At 34.5% G+C, this 26,679-nt stretch overlaps 2 protein-coding genes and 1 non-coding gene across 4 annotated transcripts; all 3 read left to right on the top strand.

The window, feature by feature from the left end:
- The first annotated feature begins 1,050 nt into the window (after window positions 1-1,050).
- LOC120580889 (L10-interacting MYB domain-containing protein-like) lies at window positions 1,051-3,419 on the top strand. 2 transcript variants are annotated; one of them, XM_039835099.1, is made up of 3 exons: window positions 1,051-1,540; window positions 2,120-2,492; window positions 2,577-3,419. In XM_039835099.1, the coding sequence occupies exons 2-3, from the start codon at window positions 2,124-2,126 to the stop codon at window positions 2,676-2,678; spliced, it is 471 nt and encodes a 156-aa protein (XP_039691033.1). In that variant the 5' UTR covers window positions 1,051-1,540; window positions 2,120-2,123; the 3' UTR covers window positions 2,679-3,419. The 2 variants fall into 2 exon arrangements, with proteins under 2 accessions (XP_039691033.1, XP_039691032.1); XM_039835098.1 differs by having other exon boundaries at window positions 1,051-2,492.
- An 859-nt stretch (window positions 3,420-4,278) lies between these two features.
- On the top strand, window positions 4,279-5,296 carry LOC120576020 (uncharacterized). Its single transcript, XM_039826975.1, has 2 exons — window positions 4,279-4,744; window positions 4,827-5,296. Exons 1-2 carry the CDS (start codon window positions 4,279-4,281, stop codon window positions 5,294-5,296), a joined length of 936 nt encoding a protein of 311 aa, XP_039682909.1.
- A 14,205-nt stretch (window positions 5,297-19,501) lies between these two features.
- On the top strand, window positions 19,502-19,608 carry LOC112416183 (small nucleolar RNA R71). Its single transcript, XR_003006490.1, has one exon. It is a non-coding gene; the product is annotated as a small nucleolar RNA R71 (small nucleolar RNA).
- The last annotated feature ends 7,071 nt before the right edge of the window (window positions 19,609-26,679 follow it).

Below are 26,679 nucleotides of genomic sequence, written 5' to 3'. Positions count from 1 at the left end.
GGGAATGATATTTTGATATCCATTTAAGGACAACTTTAATGACAACTTTGTTTTTCTCTCTTCTTATTGGTTAAAAACAATGGAGAGAGAAAAAGGAAGAGGGAGAATAAGAATATCTCGTGAGTATGAGAGAGAAAGTTGTCAAAAAGTTGTTAGAAAAGGGTTGTACAAATATCATTTCTCATAACATTAATATGAGGCGGAGGCGTTAACCCGTAACTATGTCTTATTCAATTTTAATAATAAAGTTTCTCCATCCACTTCAAAATAATAGTCGTTTAAAGTTTGTGTAAGTTTTTTGAAAAATAATTAATTGTATTGATTTTAATAATAAAATTAATCTCATTTACTAAAATACATTTATTAATTGTAGTTTGTTTAGTAGTTAAGTTGGATGATATTCATTAATAATGGTATAATATAGGAAAAAATAACAAATGTTGCATTGGTATTCTAACGTGACTATTATTGAGAAAAAGAAAAAAAATGCAAAATTGACAATTATTTTGATATGAATAGAGTATTTCACAAAAATCACGGGTATTAAAAAATATTGTTGGAGTAATAAATCTGTCACAAATGTGTTTATGATTTACCAAATTGTTTTTTTTTTCTATAAATATATTTAATGTTAGCTTTTTCATATTTCACAATACATTGATAGTAATTTTTTTAGGAGAATACTAATAAGTTTCCCAAAGGCATTGGTTAAACATTCAAAACAAGCAAGTTTTCATGAAAAAATCGTATAATTATTACTTAATCAAAAGTAATATCTTATATTTCAAAGACAATATTGCTATTTGTAGAATCCTTAACCAATGCCCCGAGGGTACTGGTTAGCAAGACCATTTTTTTTAATACTTACTATCAGTGTATCGTTAAATATGACAAAGTGAATGTTAAATATTTATACACAAAGGACAATTTTGTAAACCATAGACACATTTGTGACAAATTTATTACTCCAACAATTTATTTTTAATACCGGTGATTGACAACGTTAATTTTAAACAAATGTATTATGTGTGTGTTTGGCACCACTTTTTTCTGCTCAAAACGTGGGTTACTTTATATAAACGTTGTTTTGCTCTTTTCCATGCTGTTTGGATGAATGAAAAAGCAATTTTGTGAAACGCGTTTCTGTCTTCAAAATTCAGTTTTCATGAAGCTGAGATTCATAGCTTCTATGGCAGATCAAAACCACGTTTCAACCTTTAATTTCTCAAGGGACAAGTACTTACCTAATTACCCCTAAATTCAAGCCTTCAATTTCTCTTTCTCACAGTTTTCTTCCTTTTTGTTTCTTCACATCACTTCAACCTTAAATTTTCTGCTACTTGGGAAGATTTTACAAATCCAAGCTTTCAATTTACTTCAGATTTTCCTCTATTTTTTTTTTCTTCAGATTTTGTGGTTAATCTCATTACTCATGGTAGATGTGTTGGTTGGGTGAATTTATTCCTTAAGCTTTCCCCTTGTATATGATGCTTATGAGCTACTTGTGAGAATCATTCCATTGTTCTGCCAAGGCCTAAAGGTAAATACATATTCATAAATTATTTTTTTGCTTTGTTTTCTTGCTTCAAAACTGTTAATTTCTATTTCTATTTGCTCTAGTTGTTATAAATTTTACCTTAATTTTTTCATCCTGCATCAATGCATTGTATGTGTTTGATAAATAGTCTCAAAGAAGAAAACAATTTTCTTATTGATATGTTTATGTTGACTGTTATGTTATTATTGACATGTTTATGTTTTTTTTTCTCTCATGTTGTTCTGTTTTGAGCAGTGAGTGTATTGTTTTTGTTTAAGTTACTTGGTGTGAGTTTAAAGTAATTGAACTTGAATGAAACAATGTAAGAAAAGCAACTTACAACTTCAAGCCATTGTTGTATTGCTAATTTTTATGCATTTTCATTCTTAGATAAACCTTTTCCAACCTTTACAAAAAAGAGTTACATTTAGCACAAAGTAACATAACTTCTTCTAGTATTTTTTTTTGTTTTTGTTTTCTGTTATCATTTTCATATGCACAAAACAAGGATATTGGTGTTAGTTTGATCAAGTTCCTTATGTATAGTTTGTTTCATTTTTTATCATACTTTTGTGTATATAGTATTATGGACTCACTTAAGAGAAATGTTTCTGCTAACCCCCCATCAACTAACAATGAGGGTCAAAGTTCCAAAGCTAGTTGGAGGGATATTAAAGCCACTGAGTACTTTGTGAAGGCATGTTTGGATCAAGTTACCAAGCGTCAACGAAATGGTACTTGTTTTACCAAGAAAGGATGGCAAGGTATTGTTTCCCAATTTCATGAACAAAGTGGACTGAATTATCACAAGGTACAATTGAAGAATAGGTATGATAGCTTGAGAAAGGAATGGAATGTATGGTATAACTTGTTTGGAAAAGTTACCGGATTAGGATGGAATTTTGAGAAGAACACCGTTGATGCATCTGATGAGTGGTGGGAGAAGAAAGAATTGGTATGTGAATCACAAATATCTTATTTAGGATACTTTTATGTTTATGTTTACCATAGTTTTCTATGTTATGTTATGAATATGCAGGAAAATCCTCAATATGCAAAGTTTAGAGACAAGGGACTTCCACTTGCTCACCAACTAACCACACTTTTCAAGGATGTAGTGGATAATGGAGAGCATGATTAGGCACCATAAAGTGGTGTATTACCTAATGAGAACTTGGGTAATGATGATATTGATGTTGGCTTGGATGATGCAGAAGGTTCGGGTGATAGTTAAGATGAAAGCATTGGAGCAACAACTAGTTTGGAAATATAAACTTGAATACATCACAAGGAGCTGTTAGTCAAAGTAGTGGGCAAAAGAGAAAGAGAGTTATTGGGGCTGAACAAAAAGGAAAGAAAAAAGCTACTCCTTCAACTTCAATAGCTGAGGCTGTTAATGTGATTGCGGAGACTTGCAAGTCGCGGAATGAGGCTATAAGTAATGCATCTATTGGTGAAGTGATGGCTGAGATTCAAACCATGGATGCAGTTACTTCTGATTTAGAGTTTCATACAATGTGTTGTAACCTAATGATGTTTAAGCCAGCTAGGGAGATGTTTGTATCATTGCGGGGTTTTGAGGAAAGAAGGTTGACTTGGCTCAAATTTGCATCATTCAACCCTACTATGTTGATGAAGTATTAATTTGGCTCAAGAATTGGCTTAGTGATGTCCCTTGGACTTAGTTTATGCTTTCGGACTTAGTTTATGTATTGGGTTGTTTAGTTTGTGTTTAGATCTTCATTATGTTGCCCTATCTTAAGAATTTCCTTTAGAACTTGCTTGCTATTAAGAACCCAAGTAGTATGTATTAAGTCTTTGAAATTGCTATTATGGTGATATGAACCTATGTATTATGTCTTTGGAATTTGAATGAAGTGAATTTCTTACATGGTTGCCTTTGTTAATAGCTATTATGACTTTACTGATTACATGTTGTTATATGTCTTAAGAGTGTGGATAAAAAATCACAGAAAATACTCTCACAAGCTCTAGCAAGTAACCACTCTCGCCAGGTATCATTCACCTGATATATCAGTATGATTTTATGTTTTCTAAAAATGTGTTGTCATACGCATTGAAGAAAATGAGAATTATCTGATAACAATTATCTGTCAACCAAAATGATAAATATTTAGTTTCAAAGGAATTAGCTATAGAACAAATTGCCAAAGAAGTAAAAAATTGTAGAGTATATTTAGTTTCTGGGTTGTGACTCACTGCTATACTATAGCTAACATAAAACTAGATTATGTTAGTATGATTTTGGAGTACATCTCAAATTAAGATTTATCACTGCTATACTCACTGCTATACTACTGCTATCATATACAATTACTTGCTTTACTTCAAATTGGATGGTATGTTTATACACCTCTGTAGCTGCTAAATGATATATGCTTTTTATTATACTAATTGAATTAGATATTGTGATTTACGCACATGTTCCTGTTTATTAAAATGAATGGTTGGAATGAACATTTGGAACACAATACACAAGAAGAATAAGATGATGATATATTTCCAGAATCCTATTTTTTGGCTGCATTACTTGGTGAGTATGCAACATAAATTTTATGCAAAGAGCCATGTAGAACTAGTGAGCTCACAGGTCATGCATCTGTTCAAGAAATATTGCAAGGGAATCCCACTTGTTGTTATGAGCTGTTTCGAATGGAAAACATATTTTTAATAAACTTTGCAATGAATTGGTGGAACATGATTTAAAGTCTTCTAAACATATGGGGGTTGAAGAAATGGTTGCAATGTTTTTGGTCGTTGTAGGCCACAATGTCGGTAATAGAATGATTCAAGAAAGATTTCAACATTCGGGTGAGACTGTAAGTAGACATTTCCATCGTGTACTTCATGCATGCCTTAAGTTGTCCTTCAAATATATTAAACCCGAAGATCCTATGTTTCGTGATTTTCATGCCAAAATAAAAAATGATCAACGTTATTGGCCTTTTTTTAAGAATGCTATAGGAGCAATTGATGGTACACATGTGTCATGTGCAGTTAGTGCTAGTGAGCAACCAAGGTTTATTGGAATAAAAGGATATCCAACACAAAATATTATGGCTGTATGTGATTGGAATATATGTTTCACTTTTGTATTAGCTGGTTCGGAAGGCACTGCCCATGATGTCCGTGTTTTTGACAAAGCTCTTACTACTGCTAACCTTAACTTTCTGCATCCTCCTCAAGGTATTATATTGTCTTACTAGATATGATTTGTTATATTAACAATTTATTTATTTTCATATTTTAATAATTAATTTATTTTTAGGTAAGTATTATTTGGTGGATTCTGGTTATCCAACACCAATAGGGTATATTGGTCCATATAGATGTGAACGTTATCATCTTCCTGAAGTTAGGCGTTCAAGTGGGTTCGAAAATAATAACGAAGTATTCAATTACTACCACTCAAGTTTAAGATGCACAATTGAAAGAACTTTTGGGGTATGGAAGAATAGATTTGCAATTTTGCATCGCATGCCTCAGTTCAAATATGAGACACAGGTTCATATAGTTGTCGCAACAATGACAATACACAACTTTATTAGAAGGAGTGCTGAAATGGATGTTGATTTCAGTCTTTATGAAGATGAAAATACAATCATTCACCATGATGATTATCATAGATCAACTAACTTGGATCAATCCCAAAGTTTTAATGTAGCTTCTTCTTCACAGATTGATCATGCTCGAAACTTAATTCACGATCAAATTATAGCGTATAAGCTAAATAATTAGTTTGTAATAATTTTTAATATTATGTTGCACTTGAACTTATATTATCTATTATCTATATGTAATATACTTTAGAGCCCTGCCATTTTATTATACTAATTTAGAAATCTATGATTATGCATTAATAATTTATGTATATTTTAGTTTACAATTGTGTAATTTCTCATATTTTTTACATATTTTTATGCTTATATTATTTTATTAAAATCACCCAATTGATAAAAAAAATTATTAAAAATAACTTTTATAAATTAATATGATTTTAAAATTAATTTCGGAACCAATAAAATTCATGTATGATAAGTTGAAATAATTTTTTAATGAGAATGAGTTTTAAATACAATTAAACGATAGTTCAGTCATTACACATTCAAAATCAATTTTGATTCAAACTATCCAAACAACATCAACCCACAAGAACGACTTCTAATAAACTGTAACTAAACATAAATCAATTCACATTCAACTCACTTTTAACCAAAATCAATTCTCTCAAACTCAATTCTATCAAAATCAATTCTCCCCACAGCTATACCAAACACACTATGAGGGAGACACACATTTCTTATTAGGAAAAAAATTAAGTCTAAAAATAACAATTCCTTGTGCATAGGGGCGAACCTAATACTTTAACCTAGTTGTCAACTGCTACCAGTACTGCGAATTTGCGATAGTGATATACCTATATTATGGGTTACTAGCGAAAAGACGGGAAATTAAATGCTCATTTTTCCGCTCTTTTTATTGTGTAAATATTTGAAAATTATGAACGGTATTTTTTATAAAATTTTTATTTTGATTAAAACTAAAGATATAAATGTTTGTTGCTTTTATTTTAATATTTGAATTTATTTTTATCTATTTGTTATATGTGTTATTTGTTATGAAAGTTGATGGTAATTTTAAAAATAATATAAAAAAGTCAGCCCAAAAGAGCCGAAACATGCTATTTTCTTTATACATAGTATAGAATATATAATTCACATTGAATAAGGGTGAAAAAAAAAATAGATCTTAGGCATTCCAGGTATAGTCTAGTATACATAATCCGTTTCAAAATAATTGTCTTTTAACATATTTTTCGGTCTCAAAATAATTGTCACATCTTCATATCAATGCAGTATTGTACCCGTGAGCTTAGCTCAGTTGGTAAGGACTATGCATAATATATGCAAAGTCCGAGGTTCGAACCCCGAACACCGCAATAAAAAATATCAATGCTGTATTTATTAATCAAGGCTTTTGCTACAATAGATCCACTTTCTTTTTAAAAATGAGTATTTTAGCAAACACCTTTTTTATTTGGACCAAAATGCCTCATTTTTGCTTTTTGAACAAATCATAATTCAGGGATAAACTTGTAATTTTAGCTCTGTCATTACTGCCTTTGTTTTTCATATACTCTCTCCGTCTCAAAATAATAGTCTTTTAAGGTTTGTGTATAGTTTTAAGGAAATTATTAATAGTGTTAATTTCAACAGTAAAATTAATATCATTTACTAAAATATCTTTATTAATTGTAGTTAGTGAAGTAATTAAGTTGGATGAAATTTAATTAATAAGAGTATAGGGGTGCGTTTGATGGTCAGGATAGAGAGTCAGGATATGAAAGATATATCATATTATGTTTTAATCCTTCGTTTGATGCACCAATAGGATATGATAAATTATTCATTTAACACATGATATGATAAATGTTATCATGTCTATATCATATCCCGTCTCTATCCATTTTTATATCTTATCCTATCATCAAACAGACCTTAATACTCCCGAGCTAAGATCCTCTCCATTTATTATTCTCTCCATTTCATTCATTTGGAGTGATATAGACACACAAAAATTTCAAAAAACTAAAAATTAATTATTGATGATGGGATCCACTTAATAGTAGAATCCACTATCTATTTTATGTGTCTATCTCTCTCCAAATTGCATACTCCAATTATTATACCAAATGTAGAGGATCTTTACCCAATACTCCCTCTGTTTCAAATAAATGTAGTTTAAGGTTTCTACACACAAATTAAGAAATGCATTAATTAAAAGAAAGAAAGATGTTATTTTACCAAATTATCTTAATCAACCATTGGTTTGTTTTTCATTAAAGAAAAAGTAATACTTTGAAAGAAGTGTATATAGTATTAATTGAAAAGAAAAAATTATTATTACATTGAATACTTAAAATAACATTCATTTTAAAACAATTTTTTTTTTTGCTAAAACAAATATCATTTTGAAACGGAGGGAGTAGTTGAAAAATAATAATAAATGCTGCTTTGATATTCAAAAGTAACGGTTGTTTTGAGATAAAGAAAAAATAGTAAAGAGAAAATTATTTTGAGACGAAAGTTTTTTTTTTATTCTCTCTTAGTCTTAAACTCTTACGGGATTGTTTCCCTTCCTTCCTTTTTTATCTTCCTAATTCTCTCTTGTTGCCAATTTCTCACTGCATACTTGCTTCCATTCCTTCTTCGGACTTTACTTCCTCTTTCTTTTTCTTCTTCTTTAGTTATATTTCTCTTAATAAAAAAATTGTTACAGTTCTCTAATCTAATTCAGAAATAAACAAAATATTATCCAATTCTAGTTATGTTGGAAAATGTCTAATCATGTGTTATAATGGCATGAGAAAGAAGTAGCAATACTGATAATTCATTCGAAAACTATATTAATAGAGATATAAGTAAATGGAGAGAGAGAAGGGAAAAAAAAATAAGGAAAAGGAAATTGTTTTAGGTAACAAAAATGAAGGAATCAAATTGGGAATTTTAACCACACTAATGTGACACTAGATTTGATTTTATTTGAAGAAGAGTGGAAAGGAAACATGAAAGAAGAAGGAGAGAAGAAGTTGTTGGTGTAACATTCTAAACCCTTAACGCGATAAATTACGAATATAATACAAATCATACAAAGCATTTAGATACTAAATCTTATATAAACTTAAAAACATGAATAAATAATTTTCTTCAAAACATCGCAGCGGAAAATAATATCACATATCTCAACAACAGATAATAGAATTATCCAAAATAGCCATGTTACATAATAATACTATATCACCAAATATAAAATCTCATCTCAACATACTGAGTGATAAAATCTCAACAGACATGAAGCATAAACGACATAAGACCAACACCTAATCAAAGCCCTAAGCTAAGACTCCCAAAGCAAAGAGACGAGGTAGCTCCAAGGTTAGCCTCAAGCATAATCACAAGCAATCAAAGAAACTAATCCTGCAAGTTGTCTACTCATTCATACAAATAGGCAGACGGTCAACCGAACAACTGATGGTTGGATATGGCAAGTGTACCAACTCGTTTAATAAGTAATAAAGTTATAAATAGAGTATCGTATCCACATGGATTGTCGTTTCTTCCAAACAATTCGCGTTACTTATTTTTTTTTTGACAATATAAAAGATAAGGGTTAAAAGAGTTGCAATTTTTATATGTTTGCAACATAGCAGTTTACTTGTTTTTGGTTGCAGAAAAGTAAGCAACGGTTAGAATTCTTTGAATTCCCTTGTTTATATTGTTGGGTATTAAGTAACAGTAATGTCGCGTTTATTTATCTTAGGTAGAATATTCAAGTGATATGGTCGTTGGGACGTTACTAACCTATTTTTGTCTATTCCTCCGATGGCTAACTGCACCTGTTGATCCCATGATGATCCTTACGTGCAGGGTGAAGTAGATAAAATAGTCACGAGGAAGGGGGGGGGGGGGGGTTTAAAGAGTATAGAGAAGAAGGAAAGAACACACAGAGAATTATAGTGGTTCACCCAACGTGGGCTAGTCCACTCCTCACAATCTTGTGAGAGTTTCCACTATGATGCTTGAGATAACCTCTCAAGTCCTGCACCTTACAATCTTTGTTCACCTGAACAATTATAACTCTGTATTCTCTAAGCCTCAGCAGGCTTGCACCTTGTTGCTAAATGAACCACTTAGAATTTTACAACCTTCGCTCAAACTAACACTTTAGTACCCATAAAGCTAGATGAGACTTTGTTACAATTTGTATGGAGGTTGAATGTTTGTGAATCAAACAGAGGAGGAAGAAGAAGAAGTTATCTTTAAGAAAGATAACAGAGAGTATTGATTTGCACTAAGGAAACAAAAAACCTCAGAGATTGATCAATTTCAATTTGCAAAAGCTTCAAACAAAATTAGAGTTGGTTTCTTATATGCTTTGCAATGGTGCAAGTTTTGCTAAGGCCTTGATCTCTATTTATAGAGTCTTTGGGCTCGTATAGCCGTTGTACAACAGTGTTATGCCACGTGTCCTGGGTCCCACAAGCTTTTACTTGAAAATCTGGGTGAACATTAGAATGTTGTTGTGTTCCCAGGATGAACATCAGAATGTTCACCATAAGAAAACTACGTTTTAGCGTCGGCCAGAAACCCACTCTAACAGAGCAAAAACCGACGCTAACATTGATTTAGCGTCGGATTAGCGTCGGGGTCAGGGGAAGGCTAAAAACTCGAAGATATTGGGTAGCGTCTGCTCTGTGGACTCCGAGGCTACTGTAGAGTCGGTGATGCCGAGTATAATTCGACTCTACATTGAGCCGAGGCTAAAAATTTGAACATCTTAAAAGTCGAACTAGTCATGTAGAGTCGGACTAGCAAACTCTAAAGTCAACATTTAGGTAGTCAACAAAATTTTATAGAGTCGGCCGCACCGATGCTAAAAAAACCAAAATATATAGCGTTGGTTCGGCCGACGCTAGAAGATTATTTTTTTTATAAAAGAAATTTCTTTATTGTATACCCTATTTTCCCATTGTGCTGATATTATGTAAATTGCAGGCATAGAGGAATTTGAACCTGTGCTCATGACAGTCACGTGTTATGGAGACAGTAATCACCATACAGTACCATAATCCTACAATATATTTGAAGTAATGTATAAGATTGTTTAAAGAAGAAAAAAAATGAAAAGTGACCGAACAAAGCACTGAAGTTACCCCTTTCCAAATAAACAGACAAATTCTTGTTCTTAACTTCATCCAACACAATAGACAGTACAACAACATCATCAATTGCGGGATTCTCCAGTAAATCAATCTGTCACAACAAGCAAATTCCGATTCACACATAAAAATCTCTTCCTTCACAGCATAACAAATCAAAACAACAAAGAATCAAGTTGAAAAAAGAAACCTGATTAAGAACAACATTAGTGTCGAGAACAAGCATAGTAGAAGGAGAAGCACCGAGTCTAGCACCATAAGTGTTACAGATAGTGCAAGACGGAGCGCCGCAATATATATCATCACGCAAGTAGTGTTCCCTTACTTGTTGTAATCAAAATTGAAATTGAAAAGAAGAGGGGTTAGGGTTAGGGTTTAAGAGGAAGAAGAAGAAGAAGAAAGTACTCACCCTTATGACTTGAGACAATGAAATCTAGTGGAACCCAACTTTAGAACCCTAAATTCCAAATCCCCTTTGACTTAAACCCGTTAACTAACTGGAATGTGGTAACGGAACCGTAGAGGATGAAACATACAATGGTATAGAAGAGATGAGAGTGATTGAGTATCGCAGCCACTGTATGTTGGTAAAGAAATCGTGGTGAAGGAGGAGATAGTTGGTGGTGAGGGAGGAGATAGTCGGTGGCGGTGTAGAAGATAGTCGGTGGTAAAACCAGATCTGAATTCTCTGATGGTGTGAGGATGCGATGGAAGTTATGTTAGGTTTGAACATATTATTATTAATTTTCATAAATTATAAATTTTAAAATTAAATTTTAAGATTAGTTATATACAATTACATTAGAAAAATAACAGACTTATGAAGACTAGAGTAGTGGAAAACGGCAATGAAGAATTTGTCCCATGACTCCTTGGTTCGATCCATGGTTACAATTTTTTTCTATAAAATAGATTTTCACTTAGAGTCGGATGGTCCGACTTGAATTATATTAAAAATTATTCAAAAATAATAGCGTCCGTGTGTTTCACAATTAGTGTAAGACGCACCGAAGCTAATATTTTCTTGGAAAATTGAAAATCAGGTAAGGGGGATAGTGTGGGATAAGCCCACTCTAAGCCGACGCTACTAGCGTCAGTGTCGAGGGCCGACGCTAAAATCTGACTCTAAAAACCAATTTTCTTGTAGTGGTTGCTGTGTTCTTCATCAGAATGTTTGGTATTCATGATGTTCTTCATCTGGGTTCATCAATGATGAATGTCTGATGAGTTTCTGGATTTATCTAATACATGACATGAGATTTGTTGGGCTTTATTCACCAAAAAGTAACTTCTCCATATGCATCAAAAGTTGATGGATAAAGTTACCAAATCTGTCTTGAATTTGGTGCAGGAGAGAGACAGTGTATCTGCAATTTTCAGGCACATGCTTCAAGGGGATTTGCTTGATTTTGTTCGGAGTACACGTTATCTCTGATGCAAGATCTCCCTTTGCTATCTTTTTCTTCTTTCTACCAACTACACTATTCATAGCTGGAAGCATGTGCAGAAGTGAACATTCTGACCATCAGAATGTTTCATTTGCTCTTACTTTAGGATGATCTGTAAGACTACTTTTGATGTAATCAATCCTAATAGTAGAGACATAACTGAAGTGCAGTAAAGTAACCTCTAGGATAATATCCTCTATGGAATACTCCTAGAACTTCAAGTGTTCATAGTCTTGAATGAACCTTGAAGACCTTTTTGACACTTTTACTTGTCCAAGCCTTTATTACTGATACATCCATGCAATTGTACTTTCCTGGACATATACTTATGTCATGTTGTAGTTTGCATGTTCTTCATGTTCTTGATGATTATGGGTTTGCTTATGAACAACCTTCTGAATTATCATCAAAACGTTCTGATCAACTTCACTGATCAACTTTCTAAACTAACTTTCTGAACTTCAGAATTAGTTCATGGATTCAATGTCCTTTGATTTCATGCATCTTGGTATGATTCAAACCTTGTTCCTGTCGTAGTAAAAACACTCAAGAGCACAAGTTAAATACCAAGGAATTAATCAAAGTCCATTTAATCCTTAATCATTAAAGTTTATTATCTTTAAAATTAATTAGGGGTTTTGCCTCAACACAGGGTCTTAGTAATTCAAAGGTAATTGAAACATAAACTTAAATTGGCTTTCCAGTGTTCCCAAGGAAATGATGGCCAAGGTTCCATTAGGTCTTCCCATCTATGAATCTTAGAACACTCATAGCACACTCTCTCTCACTTATTTAGTAGTTCAACAAACAGGCAGCCCTAATCTACGTCTACCTTACTAAGGGTTTAAGAGAATGGTTATATTTGGCTACGACTTATTTCCCTTGTCTAGGCACTTATTTCCCTAATTATTAACCAGTTACATGCTAGGTTTGGTAGAGAACCACTCAGTATTAGTAATGTCCCCTCCTAAGCACCTACAACTAGGGTCAACTCTCTTTCGGTATCTTTTGATAGTTAATAATCACTTACTTCCGAGATAGATAGTTATCACTAAAAGGATATAAATATGAAGATATAAGCATCCAATTAGTGATAGCAATATTAGGACCTTTTACAACCTAAGTATCTAATCTAGGGTTGCACATATCACAAAAATAAACTAAGGAATTTCCTAATAAAACTCAATAGCGATCAAAAAATAAATAAAATATAAACGACATTAAATTAAATAAACATCCAACAAAAATAAATAGAGGTTCATCTTAGAACTCTAACCTAAAAATATTTAGTTACACTAGTAACTAAAAACAAATTACTAAAGATAAAAACATACCCTAGAAAATCAAGGAGCAGATAGAAACTCTCATGAAGCTCCAAAGTTGCCTTCCTCTTGAACATCCACAGTTCTGAAAGAGAATTTATGAACGAGGAAGGCTAGTATTTATAGTGAGAGTTTCTACCTGGGTTTAGGCTAAAAGTGCGGGCTTTACCCAACACGGAAGCAGAAAAAGACGGTTGTGCCCCACATATTTGCATGCACGAGGCGGATGGTAGATGCAGGGGGCACATGTGAGTGCACCCCAATGCATGCCCTAAGCGCATGGTGGATGCACTAGGCGTATGGGTTGTAAAATCCATGCTCTAGGAGCATTATGTCTGTATCCTGCGCCCAATCTCCGATTTTTCATCATTTTTAGGTCTTCGTCTTCAAACAACTTGCCTTGGTACTTTAGGAACATAATTCATGCCATTTGTAAGTTTTATGAGGCCTCTTGAATCTTCATTCTTGTTACCTTGAATCTTCACAATTCTTCAGATGTTCTTGATTTGCCGATTTGCATGATTTCTTCGTGAATTACTTCAAAAACCCTATTAAAACTGCTATGTTTCGGGAAGACTAGAATTACATACTCAAATTTAGAAAACATTACAAAAGTCCCAAAATCATAGGCAATCGTTCTAATACTCCTCCTTTTTGCTGCTAAATCCTATTGAAAATAACTAGAAAAACATGCTAAGAATAACGTAAGATGACATGTCTTCAACGACCGCTGGAGGATAGATAACATTCCACAATTAAAGTATAATCAAACATAAGCATTCAAGGATTTCATGTAAATTACATATACATACTCAACATGAATAGTATCTCCATCTCAATACAAATCATGTTATCATACTTCTACCATAGCATATTAAGCATATACTTTCCCTAATGCATACAATTCATTTAATTCACATCAATCATATTGATTTCGTAGACGCTTGGCTAATCAACTCAACAAATGCAAGTCATCATTTCAAAGTATAGGCAAAGAAATCATCATCATCAAAGAAGTCACCGAAATCAAACACATACGATTAATGCTTCATTACTATCATCAAAATAAACATCATCAATTAAAATCACCAAGTGTACAAGTATCACTAAAAATAACAAACACCATCAGGTACACATCTTCACCAAATTTCACCAAGTACACAATTCACCAAGTTTCACTAATGCCCATAATCACCAAGCACATAGTCAAATATGACACGACTCACCAAATATCAAATGTATGCAAATGCGCTCTAGACACGACTCTATATGCATGTGGTACAGGTCATCGTCAAGGTCATCACCTCAAGATACAATTGTATCATAAACATCGCCTCTGGATACGAAACTGTATCATAAACATCGCCTCTTGAATACAAAGTATTCTAAATATTGCCTCTGGACATATATGAATGCATGAACATATGACTCAACAATGCATACGTTCATACAACAATCACCAACATAAACACCCACACCTTTATACTTGCTATCACCAACAATTCACCTTCATTTTTGCATGTAAGTATTCATCACCAAAAATAAAACATCAACATTAAAATCATCATCATAATCGTCATCAATCATAATCACTTATTTTCCAAAAACACTTAAAACAAATTTCCCCACAAAATCCCGTTTTCTCCAAAACGATTAAACAACCAAAACTCTCATTTCAAAACAGAAATTCTAAGTGTTCTAATTCATCCTAACAACATCATCAACTCACTCAAAACAACACAATTCATATTTCTCCATTTTAACCCATTTCACCAAAAACTCATCACAACACAACAACTTGAATCACCACAACACAATTAATGATACCCATTGCATGAATCTTCATCAACAACAACATTCAACAACAATCATAACATATATTCATGATTTCATCAACAATTAACAACAAAAACATCATTTTTCATCAAATTAAGCATAAATCACCAAAGGTTCATATCATTAGATTTCCACCATGGAAAATCAACAACAACAAGTCTATTTCATGAATATATGATTTTGGTCCTAAGTTGCAACCAAGCCTATTTCGCTGACTTGATCACAATTTAGAATCCTTGAAGTTCGAAACTATATGTCTCAAAGATTGTAAAGACTATTTCGCTGCCTTTACAATCTTTGTCTAAATTCACTTGTTCGAATATCAAAGCTCCACTTTCGTTTTATGCATTGATATTTGAGATGATGAATTAACAATTATCAAACCCTCCACTTTCGTTTTCACAGTTTGATAATGGTTAATTCATGTTAAAGCGGTGAATTTAGATTAGAGATTAGGGTTACATAAGATTAAGGTTTAAAGCTTGGTTTGATTAGGATTATGTCATTTAGACTTATCCAACAATCCCAAGACAAGAAGAAGTCTACTCACTAATGTTCATTGTAGACATGGAGAAGAAGAGAGAAAGCATAAAAGTAAATGACAAGAAAGTAAAGGTGAACTTTTATTCAAAGAAACAATTGTCACTTATTATTTCCCAGAACAAAAGATGAATATTTGTGATGGCTAGCTACTCTATTTATAGCATACATTCGACTTAAAATCTAAGCAATTACATTACTAGAATGTTCCACAAGAAACTGCGGGCTAAAATAGAGTAGCTTAAAATCTTAGAAAAAGCAGCAAAAGCGATTCTGGAGGGTGGCACGGCCGTGCCAATGCTAGCACGGGCCGTGCCAAGCTTCTGACTTTGGGGGAAACATATTTTGTCTCCAAATCTTCGTATTTTCGTACCGAATCAGCTCCAAATCCCTTTCTTTTGCTCCAAGACTCAATCCATCAAATATTCGTTCCTGAAATATAATAAAATGCAATTTGTAGTAAACTATCTCAAAAAGGAAATAATACTAATATAAAATAAACTTAAATCTAATTAAAACTAAACTAAATAACATATTAAAATAGATAATAAATGACTCATCAAACTCCCCCACACTTGAATCTTTGCTTGTCCTCAAGCAAAAGGCATAAACATGGTAGCACAAAATAATATTATCATATGACAATTTAATTAAAACACATGTCTCCTCAAGGGCTTTAATTTCAAGCGTACACTAATCACAATCTCAAGCATTTCTTGTAAACCTTATTCAACCCAACAATCAAGTTTCAAGTGAGTGCGTGTGTGTAGTCCAATCCTTTTCTTGCTCCTGTATAAGATAGATATTATGAGGAAACATGTTCTAATCCTAGTACTAAACCAACCAAGAAAAATTCTTTCTTTATTTCATATAAGAGAGATGGGAGTATTTGCGATCTTTTTGATCTTTGCCATTTGCACATTTTTGGAATTTCAACATTCTTTATTTAAGAAACAACACCTTCACGTAGGAAGTCGGAGGGCCTACCCCCTTCCCCAATCTAGATTCAGTGGTGCCCCTTAAAACATCATCTTCACGTAGGAAGTCGGAGGGCCTACCCCCTTCCCCAATCTAGATTCAATGATGCTTTTTAATGTTTTTCAAGATAACATCACCTTCACGTAGGAAGTCGGAGGGCCTACCTCCTTCCCCAATCTAGATTCAATAATGCAACCTTGAAATTATTTTGGCTATTTGGCTTTTTATAAACTCCTTTATACTAACTTATACTACTTTTACTTTGAGAGTTTTTAAAGGTCAACGTACCACTAAAATTAGAACGTATTTCCTAAAAATACCTATTCATACATTTACTCAAGGGAAGCAACTTGTGCATTTCTCATTGTAGAATTTATTCACTTTAAAACAAGATGTGGGTATATCAGGAAAACTTCAAACACAAGAGTTTACTTTCATGTACAAGAATTAACCAATTAAGAGGAGACAATAAAAAATTTATGTCATGATATTTTTCAATAAAAATAAGCTACTTAACCATGTCTTTCACAATAAAACAGAACAAAAGAATAAAGTTCAAGGGAGTCTGAAAACACAACGACTAAAGACACTTTATTAGGCTCCCCCCACACTTAGGAGAAGCATTGTCCTCAATGATTTAAAAGAAGAAGAAGAAAAAGAAGAAGATGATGAAGAAAGAAGACAAGAGTAGAGGAAGAGGAGAGCTCACAATTTTATTGAAGTCCATAAGGTAGACCTTGGAGGTGAAGGTGTTGCATCATGTATCAGAACATTTGATTTTTTTATTCATTTATTTGAGTGCCCCTTAGGACATCGTTTCTTAGCCCGATCATTTCAACACCTTGTCTTTGTTGCTCGGTACATGTTCTTTGAACTTCGGTTTGCATCCATGCCCACCGTTCATCATTATAGTTTCCACCGGCTACTTGTTAATGGTGCAAGTTTGCACCTACCTCCTCTTCATCACCACCATCATCACCATCATTGTGTACCTGTGGGTTAGTGCCAACATAAACCAAGTTTTCTACCACCTTCGGATTAGTAATATCTGAATTAGGTAGAATAATCAAGAAATTAGCATTATTGACTCCCCACTCATATTGGTAATTGTGAGAAGGGCTATGTGTTCTAATAAAAACATGGTAGTGAGGGTATCTAAGTCTAGGTAGTAGTTTCCCTCAATCATATTTATCCCTTTGTTCACATTTACCTTAATTTTTCTAACAATGAAAGTGATGATTCCATCTACCACTATATCACCTTTATATCCAGTTTCTTTCTAGCAATTGAAACAAGATAATAAATCAAATAATAGCAAATGTTAACATGGTGGTTATAAAGCATAGCCTACAACATAAACAACTCAACAGTCCTCATCATTCCTACCTCTTTTCTACCCCATATGGTGCAAGTCATAACCGTGTGAAGGTACCTAAGCACAGGGTTGTGAATTTATTCAACAGCCTAATCACATGTTCATCTATTTCTAGTCTATCCAAAGCATTAACATCAGGGTACCTGCAAGGAGAGATAGTTCTAGAGATTAGAAAATTATACCTATTTCTTTGCTCGAAATCCTTGAATTGGATCCCATGATTGCGGGCTGTTGATTGCTTCTTGCTTACACCTCTTCCAGAGGCTTCAATATCCTCACCTTTCCTTTTTGATGCCATTGACCTTAGCTTGGTTTGGGTGTGAGTGGATGAATGTTGGTGAAGTTTGGAAAGAATTATGGAAGAAGGATGAAAGAGGTTATTTGATTTGAATACGGGAAGAAAAAAAAATGATTTTTTTTTTTGGCTGATGGGTTGGCACGGCCGTGCCACCACAGGCACGGGCCGTGCCAACTCTCTGGAAAAAGAGGGAAGGATTTTTTTTTTTTTTGGGTGGGTTTCTAGTCAATGGCTTCAATTTTTTTTTTCTTCACTTTTTCGCATCATATTTGGACAAATACCTACAAAACAAATTAAAAACAACACAAAACAAACAAAATAAAAGCAATTAAACTCGTGGGTTGCCTCCCACGAAGCGCTCTTTTAGAGTCATTAGCTTGACGATTAGAAGGTTTCTCTACCTAATACCCAATCTTTCCCAAAGGGATAGTGGCATCAACCTGAGATTGTCTCCCAAATCACACATTGTTTTCTCAATGGTTTCACTCTCAATCACACAAGGGGTGGAAAAACTCTCAATCACTATGAGGTTAGGCTTAGCAAGCCTTTGTGGGACATGGATTTTGAGTTTATAAGGTGGTGAAACGATTGGCTTATCACTCTCTCCTATGACTTTCTCACCTTGTTGCTTTTCACTCTCTATCTCACCCTCAATTGTCTTAGTTTTCATAATGGGGTCCTTTAACTGCTTACCGTCCCTAAGTTGAATAGCATTTATAAGGCCTTTGGGGTTGGCTTCAGTTTGACTTGGAAAGACTTCGGGGGTTTGAGAGGAAGTAGCTACTTTGTGGGCTACTTGAGAGATTTGAGTTTCTAGCATTCTAGTGTGAGTAGCAATGGATTCCACTTTAGATGTAAGCTTGACAAGAGAGTCATTCAAAAATTCAGTTTGATTTTTAAGTTCTTGAAATTGTTTGGATTGCTCCATAGCATATTTTTCTAGTAAAATTTCCAAGCTGGATTTCTGAGAGACTCTTTGGTTGTTTGCATAAACGGGTGGTGTTGTTTGTTGTCCAAAGGTATAAGAATTTTGCTCGGGACTTTTAGCAACACTACCTAGTTGGCATTCAACACCAGTATGGTCAAGTATTCCACAAAATTCACAAGGTGGTGAAACAAGAGCAGGGGTGACGACACTTACAGTTCATTTATCAAATTTTTGAAGAAGTGTGTCCACCTTAGCAGATAGATGATCAAGGGTAGAAACTTGGTACATACCTGCCTCTTTTTTAGAGGGTGGAGGAGTACCTTCAGTGATAACTCTCTCACTTGTCCACTGATAGTGGTTTTGTGCCATGTTCTTGATCAAATCATATGCTCCTGTGGAAGTTTAATTCATCAAAGCTCCACCTGCAGCTGCATCAACATTCATTTTTGTGGAAAACAAGAGAACATTATAAAAAGTGTGGATAATAAGCCAATTGTCAAAACCATGATGGGGGCAAAGCCTAAGCATTTCTTTGAAACGCTCCCATGCATCGTAAAGAGATTCAACATCTTTTTGAGTGAATTGTGTGATTTGACTCCTCAATTGAGCAGTTTTACTATGGGGAAAGAATTGGTAAAGGAATGCCTTCCTCATTTGGTCCCATGAAGTGATGGAACCAATTTGCAATGAATGAAACCAAGCACTAGCTCTATCCCTCAAAGAGAAAGGAAAGAGGTGCAGCCTTACGACCTCTTGGTTTGCCTTCAAAGTTCCACTGAGTCTTAAAAAAATTGAAACATGAAGATTCAGATCCTCAGTGGGTGATCCGAAAAATTGATTTTACTGCACTAGGTAAATAAGTGCAGGCTTTATTTCAAATTTACTATCCTCAACCGTTGGGTACACAATAGCATCGTACGGCTCATCTGAAGATGTGATTGCATACTCTTTGAGAGCACGTTTCTCATCCATATCGTTATTATCTTCTTTGAGCCATGCCTGAAATCAAAACGGTTAAAGATAGAAAATAAAAAATAATAATAAAATAAAATAAAGTAAAATAAAATAAAATAAAAATAATAATAAGGAGAAAGGGAGAGAGAGAGAGATATTATATATATATATATATATATATATATATTATTTACTTGTATTTTTTTTATTTTTTTTAGACTAACCACTATTAAAAAGTTAATCAAATAACAATAACTCCCCGGCAGCGGCGCCAAAAACTTGATGAGATAAAACTGCAAGTGTACGGTCCTATCGAAGTAGTAAAATAAGAGTATCGTTCCGACAGGGAGTTATGAATTCAATTGTCTTTTAACAATGATTAGAATTAAAGTATAGGAAGTAGAAGGTTGTATTTTTGCATAAGAAAATAACAATAATAAAATAGAAGAGGTGCCTTGGGATTATTGGTTCATCTAATTGACAAGTCCTTCACAAACCAAACTATTAAACTTATAATCTTATGTTAGACCTAACTTCTAAAGACAGTTTCTATTTTGTTCCTCTAGCAACCAAGCCTATTTCGCTGACTTGATTACTATTAGATTTTGGTCCTAAGTTGCAACCAAGCCTATTTCGCTGACTTGATCACAATTTAGAATCCTTGAAGTTCGAAACTATATGTCTCAAAGATTGTAAAGACTATTTCGCTGCCTTTACAATATTTGTTTAAATTCACTTGTTCGAATATCAAAGCTCCACTTTCGTTTTATGAATTGATATTTGACATGATGAATTAACAATTATCAAACACTCCACTTTCGTTTCCACAGTTTGATAATGGTTAATTCATGTTAAAGCGGTGAATTTAGATTAGAGATTAGGGTTACATAAGATTAAGGTTTAAAGCTTGGTTTGATTAGGATTATGTCATTTAGACTTATCCAACAATCCCAAGACAAGAAGAAGTCTACTCACTAACGTTCATTGTAGACATGGAGAAGAAGAGAGAAAGCATAAAAGTAAATGATAAGAAAGTAAAGGTGAACTTTTATTCAAAGAAACAATTGTCACTTATTATTTCCCAAAACAAAAGATGAATATTTGTGATGGCTAGCTACTCTATTTATAGCATACATTCGACTTAAAATCTAAGCAATTACATTACTAGAATGTTCCACAAGAAACTGCGGGCTAAAATAGAGTAGCTTAAAATCTAAGCAAAAGCTGCAAAAGCGATTCTGGAGGGTGGCACGGCCGTGCCAATGCTAGCACGGGCCGTGCCAAGCTTCTGACTTTGGGGGAAACATATTTTGTCTCCAAATCTTCGTATTTTCGTACCGAATCAGCTCCAAATCCCTTTCTTTTGCTCCAAGACTCAATCCATCCAATATTCGTTCCTGAAATATAATAAAATGCAATTTGTAGTAAACTATCTCAAAAAGAAAATAATACTAATATAAAATAAACTTAAATCTAATTAAAACTAAACTAAATAACATATTAAAATAGATAATAAATGACTCATCAGAGGCGAGGTTTACTTCTATGATTTGGGAGAGTTTGCAAGTTGCTTTGGGAACTAAGTTAAAGTTCTTATCATCCCCATACTGATGGGAAGATTTATTGAGAGCTTGTGTTTTGGAGCAAGGTGTCAGTTGGGTCGAATGTTTACCTTTGGTTGAGTTTACTTACAACAACAGTTTTCATTCTAGTATCGAGATGGCACAGTTTGAAGCTTTTTATGGTCGAAGGTGCAGGACGACGTTGTGTTGGTATGAGTCAGGATAAAGTGCTTTGTTAGGACCGGAGGTTGTGCAAGAGACGACGAAAAAGGTTAAGTTGATTCAAGAGAAGATGAGCGTCTCAGAGTAGGCAGAAAAGGTACCATGATAAGAGGAGGAAGGATATTGAATTTCAGGTTGGTGATCATGTGATCTTAAGAGTGAATCATGTAACCGGTGTTGGACGCACTTTGAAATGTCAGAAGTTAACACCTCGTTTTGTTGGACTATTTAATTTGAAATTGTTGAGAAGGTTGGAGTGGTAGCGTATCGGATTGCATTACTACCGTCGTTGTCGAATCTTCATGATGTGTTTCATGTGTCGTAGTCATGGAAGTATGTGTATGATGCGTCTCACGTAATTCAAGTGGATGATTTGGAAATAAGGGATAATTTGACTGTTGAGATTCAAAGAGAATGAAATGAGTTTGATTATCAAGTTCGACTGTCTAAGTGAAGTCCAAAAGATATGCTAATCGAGAGGAGGGTTCGACAGAGTGGAGAAGAAGTCGAAGGAAGATTGGCATCGAAAGGAGGAGCTGAGTAGCGGTTTCTAGTCGAAGAGACATTATTTGAAATTCAAATATATCTGGAGTAGTTATTTGCAGTTACGTTTCAAACGTGTCTGTAGGCAGTTACTCAGTATAAATAGCTTTTTCCTCTATGGAAAACAGGTCACAATTCAACCATACTGAAAACTTACGCTCAAACAATCCGTCCACATAAGGAGAAACAACCAACAAGTACTAACGTATGAATCTGCACACCACTTTACTTTCAGTTTAATGCAATTCTAGTTTATCTTTTAGACTCTTTTTTCATTTTGCTATTTCCTTTTAAGCTTTCGCATCGATCCCTTGATGATAATCTCGACAGGTCTTACACGGTGTCTGGATTTCGACGGTTATATTCATAGTTCGCTACATAGAAACAAAACAACCGTAATTTTCTAGAAAACAATCAAGCACAATATGTCTTGAGATTGGCTGGTTGATCTCGCTAGCACTTGTTTACCAAAATCCAGGGTAAACAACGACACGCCTGGTGGGACAGTTTGTGCTTTTGTTTAAATTTTCTTGAAAATTTGTCTTGTTTTTTCCAAATTTGTGATTTTTGTTGTGTATGTTCTTGAGGAATAAAGAGAAACTTCCAGAAATGGTACGTTATACTCGTAGTAATGATCCACCATCAAGCCCAACAAGAGCATCGATGGAAAATACATCATTAAATGTAATTCCACAGCAAAGTCCATAATAATCCATCTAAAGTTTCAGAGAATTTCAATACGGTTCACCCTTAGTTTTATTACCTTGGGCCAAGTGTTCCTAGTTTGAGTCCTCAACAATCACTGACCAATACTTCCTTGGCTGCTTTAAGGCAGCAAATAGAGGATTGTAAACATGAAATGGTCAATATATTGACCCACCAAATTGAAACAGTGTTTAACCCTTTAATTAGGGATACCCATAATAGTTTTTTTTTTTATTTTTACAGAAAGATAATTATCTCATTTCATTAATAAGGACATCTTGAATACAATCAGGTAATACAGTGAAATAGTGGATACTAGCATAAAATGTGGCCGCCCTAGCAAGTCTATGAGCAACCTCATTTGCTTGTCTCCTAATAAACTCTACCCTTGAGTTTGTGAAAAAAGATGAGAAGGTAGTCCTAAATTCTCTGATGATAGCTCCTAAATCAGATACATCATTTCTAGTGTTGTGAAAACTATCTACTACCCTCTTTGAGTCGAGCTCGAAAGTAATATTATTTAAATTATGCTCTTTTGCCCATCTGATAGCATATAAAAGACCAATAGCTTCTCCCTCAGGCACATCTAAGAGCGGCGTTGACCAACTGGTTTTGGCTTTCACCAACCTCCCGCGATCATCCCTCATGCATATTCCTATGCCAACCCGGTTGCTTTCTTTGAAGAAAGCAGCATCTACATTGCATTTGAAATGACCTTCATCTGGCTTCCTCCAAACTATGTCGTCAATACGCTGTTGCTGTACATCCGCTCGATTACGACTATCTTGCGCGTTTTGCCAACCCGTTGGAAGATTTAGGCCTCTGTCACGAACTGCTGCAGTAGTCATGACTTCATTTCTCTAGATACAATCATTTCTCTGTTTCCAAATAGACCACATAACGCAAGCCCAAATGCCTCGTTGACTCGAATCTAGCTCCTGTAGGATTTCAAACATGGTGACCCCAAAGCTGAGATTTAATTGAGCCTTTTGCTGAACTGTGCTCCACAACCCTAATTGCTGCCAACACTGCCTGCTCTTTGTGCAATAAAAAATTAGATGCATACTATCTTCATCCTCATTTTCGCATAAAGCACAAGTTTTCGTGCAATTTACCCCTCTGTCTTGAAGTCGGACTCTTGTTGGATTAGCATTTCTGCACGATCTCCATAGAAAAGTTTTCACCTTAGGAGGTACCTTAAGATTCCAAAAGAGTACCCAATTTCCATCACAACGGTGAGTACTCAAATCCACATGTTGACTGAGACTGATACGATATCCACTTCTAACAGAATAGATACCATTTGTCTCTGACTTCCACACTCTTCTATCGTGCTGATTAGGTTCAAAGATTGGAGTATTAAGGATGCGATTAGTATCTTTGTTGCTAACAAGGTTCCTCAATAAACCAACATTCCAAAACCGAGTCTGAGATATGAATAGATCTGAAACAGTAAGCTATTTGAATTCTTCTGGCAAACTTTCTGGCTTCTGTAAAAGACCACCATCCACTAGCCATCGTTGGTCCCATACACAAATATCAGTTCCTGAACCAATGCTCCACTTGTATCATTCACTAACAACTCTTGGCCCCTCAAATGCTGCGCCAAACGTAGCTTGGATTGTGACCAATCTTTGAGTCCAAGAAATCACATTTGTTAAAATATTTTGCTTTGAACAATCTGGTGACAATGTTGTGTGGTTCCGTCATGAACTTCCAAGCATACCCTCGTTAAAAGCACGGAGATTTTTATAACCAAGACCCCCTTCCTTTTTGTGAATGCTAAGCCTTTCGTATGACATCATGTTGATTCCTTTGGTGTTCCTTTTGTTGTGACCCCACCAGAATGAATTAAGCATTTTTTCGATATCAACAATAATGGATTTAGGGATAGCAAAGATACTCATGATGTACGAAGGTATTGACTGCAAGACCGATTTGATTAGAGTTTCTCGTCCAGCTTGTGACAAGCATTTGCTGTTCCAAGAGTTAATCTTCTTCCACACTCTTTCTTTCACAAATTTGAAAGTCGAGGTGCGACTTCTTCCTACACGAATAGTTATTTACCACTATCAGGCCAAATGGGGCGAATTGCTGATTTCTTTGGCGCTCATCCTACACGAAATGTGAAAATACATGTTCATAATCCTAGGCCTGTTGAAGTACCTGTAAATAGGCCTAATGATGGAAATCCTGCAAATTTAGTACCTCAACCTGTGGTCGAACCACAAGTGCCAAGGGTGAAAGAAAAACTTCCAATCTTGGTTCAAAGGAACCAAGATCCTGATCAAATAGTTAGGCAAGCCCAACAAATTAATTTGGAGGGTGAAAATAATATTGTTAACATAGTGGAAACCCTTTTGACTCAAAATGGTTTCAATTTGGGTTTGCGTAGACCTAATTTTGTGTCGCCTTTATCTGAGTATGTGACAATGGAGGAATTACCCAGGGGTGGAAAATCCCTAAATTCACCAAATTTGGTGGAGAAACTAATGAATCCACGGTCGAACATATTTATCGTTACTCGATAGAGGCAGGTGACATAGCAAATAATGAGAACTTGAGAATGAAATATTTCTATGAACAATTCTACTGGGGCAATCTAAGATTAGTCTCAAAGAATTGACAAGTGTTTGACGTAATTAGCAGATAGAGTTTGACAAGTCGAAAGACTTAAAGCTGAAAAAGCAAGGGCTAACAAGTACGTAAAAAAGAGAAGGTTGCTTATGTCGATGCTAATGATAGCAATCAAGATTTCGACATTGATTGGAGTCCTGTTGAAGAAAGCGAAGTTAATATCGCTGAAGTGCAACTAGGACCTCCATTTGTATGTAAGTTGTTGAAACCTTCTAATGGAAAGAATCTTGAAGAACCTAAAAATGACAGATTTGTGTCTAAAATCTACACATTTGATCTTACCAAATGTGATGAGATCTTTGATCTTTTGGTCAATGAAGGCATAATGGAAGTACCTAAAGGTTTGAAATTACCACCTCTTGATCAAAGGCAAAAAATAGGATATTGTAAGTTCCATGGCAATTTTGGTCATAACAAACCTCGTTGTCTGGTTTTTGGGAATTCGGTGCAAAAAGCACTAGATGAAGGTAGGTTGAAGTTTGGAGACAAACGAAAGCAGCCAATGCAAGTTGATGTTGATCCTTTGAAGAAAGCAAATTCCATGTACCTGGAAATAGCAGGCATGAACATGGTGGAAATATCTGAGATCGATCCTATAGTGGCTATTGATGGCCCAAAGGTTGATGTCGAAATGGCTACCGAAGGACATAAATGTGCTGATTTAGTGATTGCTGAAGATCAGTATGAAGAAAAAATACAAGTAGTATTTCCCAAAGTTGAAGAAGATCTTATTGATTATTTTAACAGATGCAAAATTTATGGTTCCCCAGTTATGTGGTGTCCTAGGTGTAGTGTTGTTTTTTACAAGAAAGCTGCGAAGAGTGTTGAAGGTTTTCGAACTCAATCAAAGTGGAAATGAAAATGGGCTAACGAAATGACTAAGTTTAGTTTCGAAAAACCAAACACTCCTCTCAAGGACACATCCCTAACTGCAAACTAGAAGAAGGGACCAGTGAAAACTTTCACTCCTCCCTCCAAATCCCCAAATAATAAATGGGTATTCTCTGGTGGTAAAAAACCCAATCAGAAGTCTCCACCTACAAAATGGGTTACG

Source organism: Medicago truncatula, chromosome 6, assembly GCF_003473485.1.
Source record: "Medicago truncatula cultivar Jemalong A17 chromosome 6, MtrunA17r5.0-ANR, whole genome shotgun sequence".
NCBI classification, from domain to species: domain Eukaryota; kingdom Viridiplantae; phylum Streptophyta; class Magnoliopsida; order Fabales; family Fabaceae; genus Medicago; species Medicago truncatula.
This window is presented reverse-complemented; position numbering and strand designations above follow the sequence as displayed.

Coding starts and splice junctions, on each gene's coding strand:
- LOC120576020 (XM_039826975.1), top strand. CDS start 4,279: ATGGGGGTTGAAGAAATGGTTGCAATGTTTTTGGTCGTTGTAGGCCAC. Junction 4,745..4,826: donor CTTTCTGCATCCTCCTCAAG/GTATTATATTGT, acceptor ATTTATTTTTAG/GTAAGTATTATTTGGTGGAT.
- LOC120580889 (XM_039835098.1), top strand. CDS start 2,076: ATGTATAGTTTGTTTCATTTTTTATCATACTTTTGTGTATATAGTATT. Junction 2,493..2,576: donor GGTGGGAGAAGAAAGAATTG/GTATGTGAATCA, acceptor ATGAATATGCAG/GAAAATCCTCAATATGCAAA.